This window comes from Mus caroli, chromosome 13 (genome assembly GCF_900094665.2).
Source record: "Mus caroli chromosome 13, CAROLI_EIJ_v1.1, whole genome shotgun sequence".
Lineage (NCBI taxonomy): Eukaryota > Metazoa > Chordata > Mammalia > Rodentia > Muridae > Mus > Mus caroli.
This window is the reverse complement of record NC_034582.1, coordinates 65,427,653-65,441,676: the sequence shown is the minus strand read 5'-3', so window position 1 is coordinate 65,441,676 and position 14,024 is coordinate 65,427,653. Positions and strand designations below refer to the sequence as shown.

The window sequence follows — 14,024 nt, the reverse complement described above, 5'->3', positions numbered from 1 at the left end:
AAGAAAGAAAGAAAGAAAGAAAGAAAGAAAGAAAGAAAGAAAGAAAGAAAGAAAGAAAGAGAAAAGAAAAGTCTATTCCCCAAGGTCAAACCCCCACCTTCCTGCAGCAGCTGAGAAGGGAAGCCAATTCCTGGTCCTGGCCCTATTCCTGGCCCTAGTCATGCTCATCCTTCTCAGGGAAGAACCTAAGGTGCCCCATCCCCCACACACACCTTAAGCAGTGCTTTTGCTAGGGAGTAAGACGAGCCCTGGGCTTTGCATCTGAGACAGTTTGTCACTGACCACTAAATGCAGCATTGCTTGCTGCGTAAAGTAAGCTCACAGCTGCTAGTCAAGAGCCCATGTTCCCTTTCACCCAGGGCAAATGGATACTGAAAAAGCTGAAAATCTGCTGGGCAAACCTCTGCAGCTGCGTGTGAAGAAGGGCAGGAGACTTAGGCTGCTTACTCTTTCGGCTGTGTCCAGCGAGAAGATCCTTGACATGGAATTTAAAACACCACGCTCTCACACACACATATACATGTAGAACATATATATATATATATATATATATATATATATATACACTCACTAATGCACAGACAGACAGACAGACACACACACACAGCATAGAGTTGTCTTCCAGTGGAGACTCTGCCTCGGCTTAAGGGGTCACAGAAGGCAGTGAGTGTGGGAACCTCCACTCCCTTAAATCTGCTGTTGGCACCTTGGCACAATGCTCCTAAGGCTGCCCAGCATTGCCAATCTATCCTTGCAAAAATCATGTGCTCCCTCCCTCCCCCGACACTCTCTCAGAGTGCGCTCTCTCTCCTGGCTGCAAACACCAGCACTGGCCCTCGGTAGGGTGTTGCTCTCACAAGCCATTTCTGCTTAGCAAATGCTTCAGTCACTTCTGTCCACATGTCATTCTGTCCGGGCCTCTCTGCTCATACAAGGATTGGGCTGAAGGACCACTCAAGCTTGGCCTGAATCCCAGAGGGAGCAAATGCTCTCACCCCCCATGCCTGCTTGCTTTCTTTCCAGGAACCACTCAGGTTTCTAGGGAAGGTTTCTGAATTTGGGAATACTCTAGGGGCTCATATTGTATCTGCAGAGGAGGTGTGGGGGCAATGCAGGGAGCTGTGATTCATTCCACGTCTTTGCTCATAAAATCGCTCTGATGTTATCAGGGACAGGACAATACTTTTCAGTAAAATGTCTGCAGTCATCCCCATGTGGTTTCTCTTTGGACCGCCCCTATTTATTACCCATAATGCCATGCTTCTATGCTCTGCTGGTTTTGTTCTTGTTTTGAGGCAGGGTTTTAAGTTTGCCATCCTCCTGCCTTAGCCCCACAAGCCAGGAGTTCCTGTGATACAATACTCAACCCTGTGCCACAACACTCAACCCCATGCTACAACACACAACCCCGTGCCACAACACTATCCGTGTGCCACAACACCCAAACGCGTGCTAAGACACCCAACCTCAGATTGTAACATCTTTTTAAATGCCCAGGCCCAAGCCATGAAACATCTTTATTTATATAAGTGTTAAAACAGTTTTATCAGGGGATACTTTGCTCATTGATTTCGCTCAAATGCCCTTCTCTGTGCTCTTCTTCATAGTGCTCTGTGACATGCCAGGGGGGAACACAACAGAGAGTTCTCAGGTGTGCTGAGAAGTACATCTCCGGAAAGTATCGAGAGCTGGCCTCGAAGAAATGCTTGCATCTGCCAAAGCCTGACCTGGAGCTGGAACGGGCCTGCGGCCTGATTCCCTGCCCCAAACATCCTCCGTATGATGCTTCAGGCTCCCCAAGAGGCAGCTGGTTTGCCTCACCCTGGTCTCAGGTAAGATGCTGATGTTGATGGCTGGCTCACACTGGGAAGGTGCAGCTAGCTCCCTGTTGGGGTGCATTCCCTAAAGCCCACTGAGCCCTCCTGGTATTCCTCTCTTGCATGTGGGTGGCCCCTCGAGGGTGGGTGTGGCTTACTGAGAATGGGCTCCACATACTGCTGAAACTTACTGGGCCCCTGAGTATCATTGTAAATGTTTATGCCATCAGCTGTAAGGAAATGTAATACTCTTGGTAAAACCTGGGCAGAGATCCCCAGAGATGGGTGTGAATGGAAAAAGTATGAGATCCATAATAAATCAGCAGTGGTTGGTTTATAGCTAACCAAGAGGCTGTGAAAATGAGATGGGGATTTTCACGTGGGGCCTGGGCCCTAGAGTAGAGCGAGCAGCCTGACCTGAGAGTCTCCAGGGTTCCTCCAGGGAAGTGGTTCTCAATTGTGGGTCGTGACCCCTTTGGGAGTCTAATGATCCTTTCACAGGAGTCACCTAAGACCATCAGAAAATACAAATATTTACATTACGGTTCATAACAGTCGCAAAATTATAACTGTGGAGTAGCAGTAAAAATAATTATATGGTTGGGTGTCACCACAGCATGATACGGTATTAAAAGGTCGCAGCGTTAGAAAGGTCGAGAACAACTGTTCTAGGGGTTTTAGAATCTCCACCCTTCTCCTTACCCATGGCCTCACTTCTCCTATCACTTCCTTCCTATGGCTTGCCCTCCTTCTGTGTCTCCTTTCTACTTGACTTCTGGGTACTTGAGTCCCTTGGGCTTCTGTTTCTCAGGCCCTGGGTTCTGCATGTCCATCACCCACCTATGCCCCGCCTCCTCACTCACTGATTGGGTTCCATAAGTCCATCACTCATATGCTCCGCCTCCTCACTCACTGCTTGCTACTTCCAGATTGGGTAAACACAGAGCTGCTGAGGCCAGCATGCCACTGATGTACATCCAACCACCTCTCTGGCCTGCATCTGCTCAGGACAATCCTTTTACACTGCTTCATTCTAGTAGCCAGACAGAGGCACAGCCCAAAACCCACTTTCATAATCCACTTTCTCTCCTTAGGCCCTATCTTCTAAAACTTGAAACACCCAATCCCGTGCAGGATGCTTTACACTAAAACCTCACAAGGGCCTGTGCTTAGCTCTTCAGCCTGGTGACCACATTCATGTATGTAAGTTTCTAAAGACTTAAGAGCCAGGCAAACTCACTACTCACTACAAGCAAAGCAGCATCTGCCTTCACAGTTTTTCCTGGGGAGACAATAACTGTTTGCAGGAATAGGTGCTAGGGTCAAAGCCCAAGAAGCAGACAGGTCTTGCAGTTGTGTGACCCTCATGACTGGTGGAGTTGACCAATCCAGATGCTCCATCCCTGCCCCAGCAGTGATCAACTCTACAGTCTGTGCTTTGCTCTTGGACTGTGTAGAGTTTTATCAATACTTTACTTGACCAAAAGCTACTGCACCTCTTCGATAGTTTTGGTGGATCTGAAATGCCTGATCTGTCTAATGAGTCATTTGTATCAACTGACTATGGTTTATATTCACTGTGACTCATTTGTTGATGCAATACCATAACCTTTAAGGGGTGAGAAATAGCTTATGTTGTATGTTTTTCATAAGCGTTTGTAACTGTGACCCTGCCCATAATCTGGGGAAATTTTTCAAATTGGAAAAATTTCAGGTAGTAATGGATGGTCTGTGACTGGCTGACCCTCCACTACAAGCAGGTTTAGTCTTACCTCAGTTAAGGCATGTTGTGTTGATTTGTTATCCGGGGGTCAGACTCAAACGGTTTTGTTTATCCTCTCAGGCTATGGTGTACCACCGTATATAACGCTGACCTAAATCATTTCAGTCAGGACTTAGGATCTGGTGTTTGCCATGCTGTTGGGGGCTGGGAACAGCTTAAACGTGATCACCGTTAAACTTTTCTCACTTCACTTGTCAGCGATGAGTGTTTCAAAGCTTGGCAGAGCAGGACCAGGGTAGTACATGTTATTTGAAAAGGTCATTGACTATGTGAGGTCAGCAGCTGTGTCACAGATGACACTGTTGGCTTCATAAATGACAACTGTGAAACCCTGCGGCAATGGTAGAGAAAGAGAGGGGAGCACACACAGAGTACAGCCAGTCTGTGCCACCAGCAGACTGTTCAGTGGACATGCAGGAAAAACTGCAGGAAGATGGCAAAGCAATTGATGGTCCAGACTCTCCACTGAACAGTCTTCCTCCAAAGTTGCTGTCATTGGCTTGGCCACAGCAAGCATCCAACTGAGCCTTCTGACCCCTGCTGGCTCCCTGCCTTCCAGCCCTGGGGCTGCTGGCTCCCAGGAACCCCGGGAACATCTTATCTGTGTGTAAATGGAAGACCCAAGAACTCTGTGATGAAAATCCTAAACATACAGCTAAGTTTGAAGCCACTATGTTTGCATACTTGATAAACAATTTCCACATTTTCCCTTCCCTGGAGAGAAAAAGAAATACACATTTTCTAACTTCATATTTTCTTTTCATCTCCTTGTATATTTCAATCTTTATCGATTCAGAACATTGCCAAAATTTTGAGCAGAACATCTTTTTTCTTTCAGTCCAATGTTGGGAAGTTGAGAGGCTGTTTCTTACACAAGTATTTTTCCCCTATGGGGAATTCTCGAATTCTCTAAACCAGGGTTTCTGAATCACAGGTGATGGTGCCAAGCCTGAAACAGAGAGGGCGGGGCGACTGGGAGGTGAAGGTGCGAACTTAGCATTGCTGAGGGCCTGGGTTCTCACTGCTGCTGCACTGCCAGGCTGAGGACCACACGCTGATCAGATCAGTGGCTTCACCAGGAACCCTGGGGTCAGGGACTGAGTCTCTGTGTCCATCAATGAGTGCTAAATGCTGAGAACCCAGCCTGAAACAGGAGTGAGGGGTGATTATTAGGGTTGTTAATTAGAGGAATCAATTGATGGGAAAACACATCAAACCAAACATAACAGTTTTAAAAGTGCGAAGTGTATCCAATCTGTGGCCCTCAGCCTGCAGAGGAGAGTTGAGAATGCCTCCCAACTTAAAATCATAATTTATGTAAAACAATAGGAGATAATTTATTCACTTTACATTCTGATCAATGCCCCCCTTCCTGGTCTTCCCTTCCCACAGTTCCTCCCCCATTCCCTCTCCTCTTCAGAGAGTGGCACCCACTCCCATCCCCCGTATGCCCCTCACCCTGGCATAGGCTTTATTTTGGTAGCTCGATGATTACTCGGTTTTCAAGAGTTGGTCTTATAGAAGATGCTATGAAGCTGTGTTATAAGGTTGGTCACATTTCACTGTCACACTAAGTAGAATCCACAGCTGAACAGGAACAGGTTCAGTTTGAAGAACTAGGGGCAGGTAGATAGAAATGACTGCAGATGTCCCTGGTGATACCAGGCCCATTGCTGTTTCAGTCCTGTTTGCCCATGTCCCAAGAGCTCTCAGTGTCCCATGAGCTGAGCTGGGGGCCTGACATGCACAGAGTAAAGAACAAAGGGCTGAAACGAGCTTTTACAGCATGTCGGAAATATGACACAGAGTGGGGAACCTGCTGACCCACCTGACCCTGGAGGTACTCAGAAACAAAACTTGCAGCTGCCCAAAGCATTGTTTGTTCTGGTTGCCATACTTACAAGTGAAAACTGAACGGTGGGTGACTTTCACTGATCTTGAAGTAAAGGAGTCTAGCTCTAGGAAATGTTCCGATCATAGGCTTCAGGGCCTGACCGTGCATTAGTCAACGAGAAAGAAATGACAAAATGCAGCCCCTTTAGCAGAGATTCCCAGGACTGTGTGTCCAAATTCCCTCCCTCCTCACTGGGGAAGAAAAGGTGATTTGTTTGATGGGACATTACTTTCTGGTCCCACTGAATCTGGGGTCACCCTGAATACTCTGATGGTGGCAGGCAGCAGCAAGGACAAGTTCAGCATCCAGTTGGCTGACCCTGGAGGGCTGCTGTGGACAAGGGTTCCTCTCCTGATGCTCTAATCCCCTGAAGTGGGACAACGGGTCCAGTGTGCTGCCTTGAAAGTGTGGGCGAGCAACAGGATTGAGTCATGTGTGTCCCGAACTTTCACAGTATGATTCCTAAACATTAAGCAACTGTTCAGTTTGCCTGCCTGCCACACACCCCGACTGAGCACTGACCTCATCTTCCAGGTGTCCCTTTAATTGCTCACATTCTTAACATACTTGAGCCACCCATCTTGCCTAAAGACAGCTGATATCATACAGTCTAGACTTGCTCTGTTTTCTTTCTTGGGTGAACTACTCTCCAAGGACCCATGAGAGTTCCTCTGTCAGTCTCTCTGTGGATCCTGACACTTTTGCCCACAGCTAGTGTCAGAGGAAAATCTATGCAGTTTTTGTGGCATGGGTTCCTTGATAGACAGTGAACATTGATCTTTGCAGCTCATTCTCCATTCTCCCTGAATTACTGATGATTACAGGGCTAAAACATGATGCTCTAACTCAAAGAGCTCCTGGCTAGCATGCTGGCCCAGACCTAGGAATCCCGAGGAACCTGTAGTCCAAAAGGGTCTGACTTTAACACCCATGTGGCTTCCCAGGCTTCTCAGGGAAGGCGCCATCTTGACCCTAACGACACTGTTCCTTCTTGTCATTAGAAAGCAACCTGTTCTCCTCCTGCATGCACTAGCTTCCTATGTTATCAGTGACTCATCCAAGAACATTCTAGACAGAGGCTCATATCTGCAGTTAACCCTGAATATGGCTGCCTTGAAGGCAGAGGAGAGCAAGAGAAGGAGCAATAGGGTTTTGGCACAAGGACATGATAAGGCCAGATTTAAGACAAAGCCCCACACTAGTGACAGAGTACCTGTCATTGGACTCAGTGTCGATCAGCAATAGCATAACCTCAATTATGTTTAAAAGAAACCAAAATGATGTAGACGACAACTTCCTTGATTTTTTTTTAACATAAAAGTAACCTGTGTTAAGTTCCCTTGAGATGGAATCTGAGTCTTTTCTTTTTTACACTGTCTATGATTTGAGGAAATCCTAAGACAATCCACAGATACCTGTGTTTGTATACAAAACATTGATGTCTTTAACAAGTATGTTGTGCTCCATCATGCTGATCCCAGGAAACCTTAGTCAAGGCTGCAGCATTGCATCCCCAACTGAGAGCATCCCAACAGACCGAGGGTGTCTTCTCTTGATCCTCAAGAAGGGTGATGACAGCCAGGTCACGGAGCACCCACAGCTTGGGATGGTTTGTGGGGCTCTAGGAGAGGGCTGGACATACACCCCCGTGCATGATGGGGGAAGGGTGAGATGGAGTTGCCGTGTCTGCATTGTCGTCACATACCTCACTTCAGGGACCTCCACCCTTTTCCTTGTTGTCCTGCCCTCTGACCTGTGGGCATGCCAGTGGTTGAGCTGAGCTGATGTCCTGGCAGCTTGTGACTATTTTGTGTGGTTTTTGCAGTGCACAGCCAGCTGTGGGGGTGGTGTGCAGAGGAGGACTGTACAATGCCTGCTTTGGGGACAGCCAGCCTCAGATTGTTTTCTGCCTGAGAAACCTGAGACCTCCTCAGCGTGCAACACCCATTTCTGCCCCATTGCAGAGAAGAGAGGTGAGTGCCAGAACTGCTCAACTGGACCTGGGTATTTCTGGTGGTGGTGTCAAATTTCTGGAGACATTCCTTAGAAGATCTCAGGAGACAGGCGTGCTGGCTGGAACACCCTGGAATTGGGGCTGTCCCTTCTTTTCTCCTCCTTCAATTTTACAATGAAATAATTACAAGGCTATCCCTGCCACTGTCGTCTTACCCAAGAAAAGACAGAACCTTTTGTGATGTCTCTCCTTTAAAAGGCATATGCTTACATCTTTTTGTATGCTCTTTGTGATCCTTAGAAAGACCATTTTTTAACAAAAGTAACCTTGAAATATACCGAACTTCCGTATTCCTTGGGTCGACTCTAAAAGCCATTCTTGTGTACCTGCAGAAGACCTTAAGCAATGGACAAACCTAAATGTCTCAGATGTCCGGGCTGAACCTTAGACCAGACCATCTGGGCTAAGGCAGCCTGTGACTGGGCTCATCCTGAGAACCAGGTGGATGGCATTCAGTCAGTGTCCATATTGTATACATCCTGTGGGAACAAGGAGTTGGATCAGTGCATTTAGCACAAGAAAGCCCCAGTTTTGTAGGAAGGGTTTGATGAAAACAAGTGTCCTGCAAGACCCCTTTAACAGCTCATATAAATAACTGTCCGCTTGCTGTGACCAAATACTTCACAGGAAGTACCTTCATGGAGATGGTTCCCCCACACACACATACACACTTTGGCTTATGTAGTACTTGGGGATACAGTCCTGGAGGTAGGGGTTGGGTGGGGGATGGAGCAGGAGTGTGAGATAGCTGGTTACATTGTATCCATAATCAGAATGCAGAGACACAAAGGAAAGCCAGAGTCAGGGCCATGCTCTACAGCCTCAAGACCCACATTTTCTAGTGACTCTCAGTCTCCTAAAGGTTCCATGACCTTCCAGAACGCCATCAACACCAGGAACCAAGAGTTCAGACAAAACAGGCTCTAGACAAGGTTTCACATTCAAACCATAACCACCAGCCTAGAGGGGGAGCTCTTCTCTGGCAACAACAAATTCACTTTTCTTTGTGCAACAACAGAGGTAGCTGATAGGGTCCAGTGCTGCTCATCGGAGTCTCGGGCTGACATGCAGTGTGCTTGTTTCTAGGCACCTTCTGCAAAGACCTCTTCCACTGGTGCTACCTGGTACCTCAGCACGGCATGTGTGGCCACAGGTTCTACAGCAAGCAGTGTTGCAACACCTGCTCCAAATCCAACCTGTGAGCTGGGACCAGTCCTGGAAACAAGAAGATGTCCCCGTGGCAGAGAGAGAGGCCAGCCCCAAGAGCTGCATGGTGTGCACTGGGATGCATCCAAAAAAGACAGGAGCTGGAAGGACTGTGGGTCTTTTGACCTAGAGTGGATCCATGTGTTTCTGAGTATAGGAACACATAACTGCACCCTGTTGGGTGGGGAAGTGGGATCCTGCGGGCTGGTCTCCTGCACGTGGAAGGGAGAGTCCGTGCTATAGTGCACAGGAAGCAGCTTTCCCCCCATGTTTTCATTCAGTGGAATCAAGTTCTAAAGACAGCCAGATCCAAGCTAGCAAATGCTGGGTGCATTTCTTAAACGAAAAAGACCAAGAAATCAGTAAAATGTTCACATATCTGCCATCCAGCACACCAGCCTTCCTCCTACTTTGGAGACCCCATTTTCACTGTGAAAGGTTTACGGACCTTGATAGGCAGGTATGGGCTAATTCTTTCCTGCCCCAGTGGCTCCTGGAACAGGTACCTGCAAGTTGGGTGGGGGCTGTGATATAAGATTTTGCATACTTGGAAATGGAAAAACATTCCTGCTAAGGTGCTTTCTGTACTTCCGGTCTCTGAGCTGGAGGAGCAACTTCAACATTTTGTCTTCTTCCTCAACTTTTTATAGTGAGTTCCTGTCTCAACCCATTTCTCAGTGTTCTGTTTTAAATGAGGGATTGGAAGCACCGGTTACATTAAAATCTAGGTGTCCGTGGAAAGTGAGGGTCCCCTGCAATAGAAATCAGTCAAGGGGCCAATGTGCTGTTAGTGTTAAGGTCTAGGCTGTGGATTGTATGTTGAGTGGTTTTTAAATACATCCCATAAGTTTGATTGCTTCTGAGCTGAGAGCAAAGGCCAATAGTCTATAAAGGAAAGGCCCACAGCCACCTCCAACCTCTGCTCCCATCTCCCTCTGCATTGGTGCTTATTTCTGGTCTCTCCACCTAGGGCCTTCCCAGTAGGAACCCAGATATTTATATTTGCTGAAGTTTTATAATAAATTTTATATTGTATGGTGTGCTTTGGAACCGCTTCATGGTTTTTTCATGAGGTCTACTGCTCAGATGAAGGGATGGATGGCAGGGGATATCAGGACAGCAGTCTCTAAGACGGTTTTAAAATGTCATGGAAAAACTGTGATTGGCCTAAGAGAGAAATTCCCCACCAGTGTCATGGAGGAGAAGAGGACAGATCTGTGGGAGAGATGTGCAAGGGTGGGTGATGGAGGCTGTGTACTGTGTGGAAGCATTTACGCAACAATCCTTACTGGCTCTCTTTGGAGCTCTCCTGAGACTCAGAACCCACAGAGGTATAAAGAGAAGAGAAGTCATTCAAGGGACTGCTCACTGATTATAGAGCTCACTCACCTTGAGTTCGTAGTAGAACCCTGCAGTTTGGAAACAAAATGGATGTCGTTACCATTTAGACTGTGAATCTCCTAAGAGAACAGGCTGCAAACAGGCTGGCCTTTAATCCACTGTGTAGCCAAGAATGACCATGCATGGAAGATCCCCCTGCCTCTCTTCCTCAAGTGCTGTGATTAGAAAGGGTGTGCCACCATATCTGGATTATAATGTTCTAGGAATGGACAATAGCTTTGTCCCTGTAAGGCAAGCTGTCTGCCAACCAAAATATCTTTTCAGTGTCGGACAACTCTTCACGGGAACCTCTATTTTCTTCTGTAGAGCCTTCAGCTCATCTGCTAAGGCCAACTCATATGCGGGAACATAATCTTCCCTTAAAGGTTAATAATTCAAATGCTAGTCACATCTAGAACACACTTTTACAGAGCATAGTGTCTGGCATTGATTTGACCAGCATATCACATGCTCTGGTCACACTAACCAATCAGAATAACCAGCGTAGTACTCCACTTGACTCAGAGGTATCCAGGCCTAGCTGGTCTCCATGGGAAGCCATTGCTATTCCTGGGATTGAGGTACACCCCTTCCTGCAAGGGATGATCAGCTAATTCACTGTGGGGAAGTCAGCTCCCATGGCTGGTCCACTCACTCAGGTGGTCTGCTTCACTTGCAAAGGACCTCTGCTGCTGCAGGAGCACACCACAGCCTTGAGTACAGGCCATCTCATCTACCCACGTAGAGAGACTCCACAACCGATTTTACACACAGATCAAGAACGAAACTCTGTATAATGTTCCCTGAAGAGACAGACCAAAACAAAATTATATAGGATGCTGAGTGACACATTCCAAAGCCGTAGTTCTTCAAATCTCACAGCCATATTGATTCACCGACCTTCTATGGCAGTTCTCCAAGGCCCTGCCAACAGAGCAAACTTCTGGGAACCTGTTATTATCTCCATATATGACCAAGATATGGCCCCAGTCCCTCAAGGAGATAATATGCAGTTACAAATTGACATAAGCAAACACATCTGGGCTCCACATGGATAGGATCAGACAGGTGTTGGCTTCTCTACAAGGAGCAATGGTGTCAAGAGAAGGACAACCTTCTGAAGACTGGACAGAACTGTGAGCTTGTAGAGAAGTGAATGGAGCAGCCACTGTCTGTCTGAGACTCTGTTCTCAGGGAAAACAATGACAGGGGAACTGGACCAGGTATGCTAAAGTCAGGATGGACAGAACTAGGAAACTCAGCCCCTTCTCTGACTCCCACTCCAAGGTCATAGCTACTCGTGGTCTCCTTCAGAAGAGGACTGAAAGGATCTCACCCAGGCTGCACCACGTCTGACCAGAGCCCTTATCTATTCTCTGCCATCAACATTGGAGCAAGCAACTGCCCAGTACCACATTTTGCTTAGGATGTGTTTAGTGTTTGCTGAATGTAGTGGAGAGGATGATACTTCATGTTAAACAGCTCTGGACCTGAAGCTCTCATTACAAGGGGTCAGGCATTCTGAATTCAGCGGGAGGAGCAGAATGCACTGGACAATGAGGTGCTTCCCAGGCTAGCAGGTTTTAAGATGCAAAAGTGATTTCGACCAGAAAGCAGAAGCCCAGCCATGTCAGCAGCCATGGCAGTCACAGCACGAACCTCTGTCTTGTGTCCTTACACATATTTTCATTTCACTCTGTGTGGTCCTTCCTCTTGGTGCATACTCCTGTCACCACAATGATCTAGCCTCTTTGTCTCTGGGCCAGGCATTCTCTATCTGTAATTCTCAGTAAGGCTCCAATACCTGAGTATCTTCAGATACCACTTTAAAAGAAGAACCTACTGTTACACCATATACACACACACACACACACACACACACACACACACACACGCACACACACATCTTCATTCTTTAAGGAGATAAACATGGATTTCCTTAAAGGCAAGTGCTGAACCTGCTGTTGCACCTGGACCTTACCATATTCAGACTCCAGTGTCCAGAAATTTCTGGTCATCATATAACCTCTTCCCGACTGGAGGACTTTTCTTATTCTTTCTCAATTGTGTGTTTTGATATAGTCTCTTGTAACTTTGGGCCAGGAAATGGCTCTAAGTGTAAAGTATAGAAGTGCACAGGGACACACCCAGTTCCAAGTGCATGGTAGGGTCCTGCCTCTCAACCCTCCTATGCACCACACTCCATATGCAATGTCAAAACCTGGGTACCAGTGGACCCATGGAGGTGCTCGGTGCACCCCTCCTTTCTCGGGACTCACCTATGGCTGCTCATATTGCCCTGGAATAATTGTATGGTTCTGAGCCCAAGGAGCTGTGGTCAGGTGATTGTGATTGGTCATGATGTCTTGTCTACCACATCTGTTCTTAGTGACAAATGGGCCATAGTCAGAGAAATAGAGAACCCAGAGACATCTTTACAGCCTCAGCATGCTTGGTGAATGACGAGTTTAGGCTGAGTATGACTCTGGCTGCCTCGTCTTCTCATGAGGGCTTAGGCAGGGATTATCTCTGCTCCCTTATCAATTGTCTTCAGAAGCTGTGACAGAGCCAGAGGCAGCCATTGTCCCTACCCACTGGCCTCTTGGGAATCATGCCAGATGCTGCATTTGGGAACCCAATGGGGTGAGCCCGGAATGTCCCAGCAACAGGAACCACAACCATCTGGACAACATGCAGACCCCAGGAATTCCAGGCTGTGAAGGAGTCAGACAAAACAAAGCTGTGGTGAGACAGGGTGAGGAGCCAGCCCCAACCAGACAAAGCAGATCAGGAACAGCTCTTCCCCCCTGTCTGCCTGTCTGTCCTCTAGATCTAGCCAAAGCTCCCCATTTCAAACAATCCCTCCCAGCCTAGCTCAGAGACTCCAGTGTCTAGTATCTGCATGAGACTTTAAGATAAAGAAAATCTCCTACACCCCTCAAAATTCCTGTGGCAAAACTCACCCTTCCCCACTCCCATATCCAGTATTATTGCTTATCTTTGTAATTCTGAGCCTGTCTGGTAAGCCAGGGCAGCCAGGTCTCAGCTCCAGTGGGTGCTCATGCCTCTGTGTCTCAGAGGACACATCAACCCCCCTTGGGGCTATTTCTGCAAACCCACTCCTGCCTTGGGCTAAAGCAGGACAGGAAGCAAGCTTCATATGCTCTCTCTGCCCTGGTCTTTCTTGACTTTGTTCTTTGTACCACAACTCTGGCATGTTGCCCTTCTCCGAAGCGTCTTATCATCTTCCTTTACTGTAAGCACACCATGCCTCTAGACTTCAGGAAGCTGAGGCTAGTGACCCCTACAAACAGTACTCCCCAATGAGAACAAAGACCCGTGAGCCTCTCACCTCTGCCCCAGACAAGAACCTAAACAAGGATAGAATACAAAGTCTGCTGGTATGATGGTCCTGACCCCCACCAGGGTCTACTTGAGAAATGTGTTCAGTCTGGCACCACCATGTGTACTCCACTGTCTTGCCTGTGATAAGCCCAGGCATGTCAACACAACATACCTGGGGTTAGCCCCATCCTTCCCCTTCTACTTCCACAATTCCTGTTGTCTGTACTTAGGGGCATACTCAAAGTGTCTGAAACCAGAAAGCTTACCACTGTTCGTGGAAGTTTCTCTTAGAACTCCCAGAATCCCTAGCTGCAAATCACTCACTGAGTGCTGCTGCTGCTCCCCCATCCAAGCATGCCCTCATCCCTTTCTCTAGCGTGCTTTGTGACAGAGATCACTTTGTCTCCAAGGCATTCCTTCTTGTGTGCTCTTCCTAGCCGATGCCAGCAAAGACCTGTCTTGTGGTTCATCCCTCATAGGGTGGGTCCACACTGCCATTCACAGCTAGCCTCCAGTGTTCTCCCCTCTGTCACCTACTTAGCAGAAATCTCACATCACCCCTTGCCTAAAGATTTCCTTTCTTTT

The 14,024-nt window shown here is 47.5% G+C and overlaps 1 protein-coding gene across 1 annotated transcript in view; it reads left to right on the top strand.

The window, feature by feature from the left end:
* The window catches only part of Adamts16 (ADAM metallopeptidase with thrombospondin type 1 motif 16), a 118,509-nt gene extending 108,755 nt beyond the window's left edge, over positions 1-9,754 (top strand). Inside the window, exons 21-23 of the mRNA XM_021180538.1 lie at positions 1,608-1,832; positions 7,320-7,467; positions 8,595-9,754. Of these exons, the coding sequence (XP_021036197.1) occupies positions 1,608-1,832; positions 7,320-7,467; positions 8,595-8,710 (489 nt within the window). The 3' untranslated portion in view covers positions 8,711-9,754. The remainder of the gene's footprint in view (positions 1-1,607; positions 1,833-7,319; positions 7,468-8,594) is intronic.
* The last annotated feature ends 4,270 nt before the right edge of the window (positions 9,755-14,024 follow it).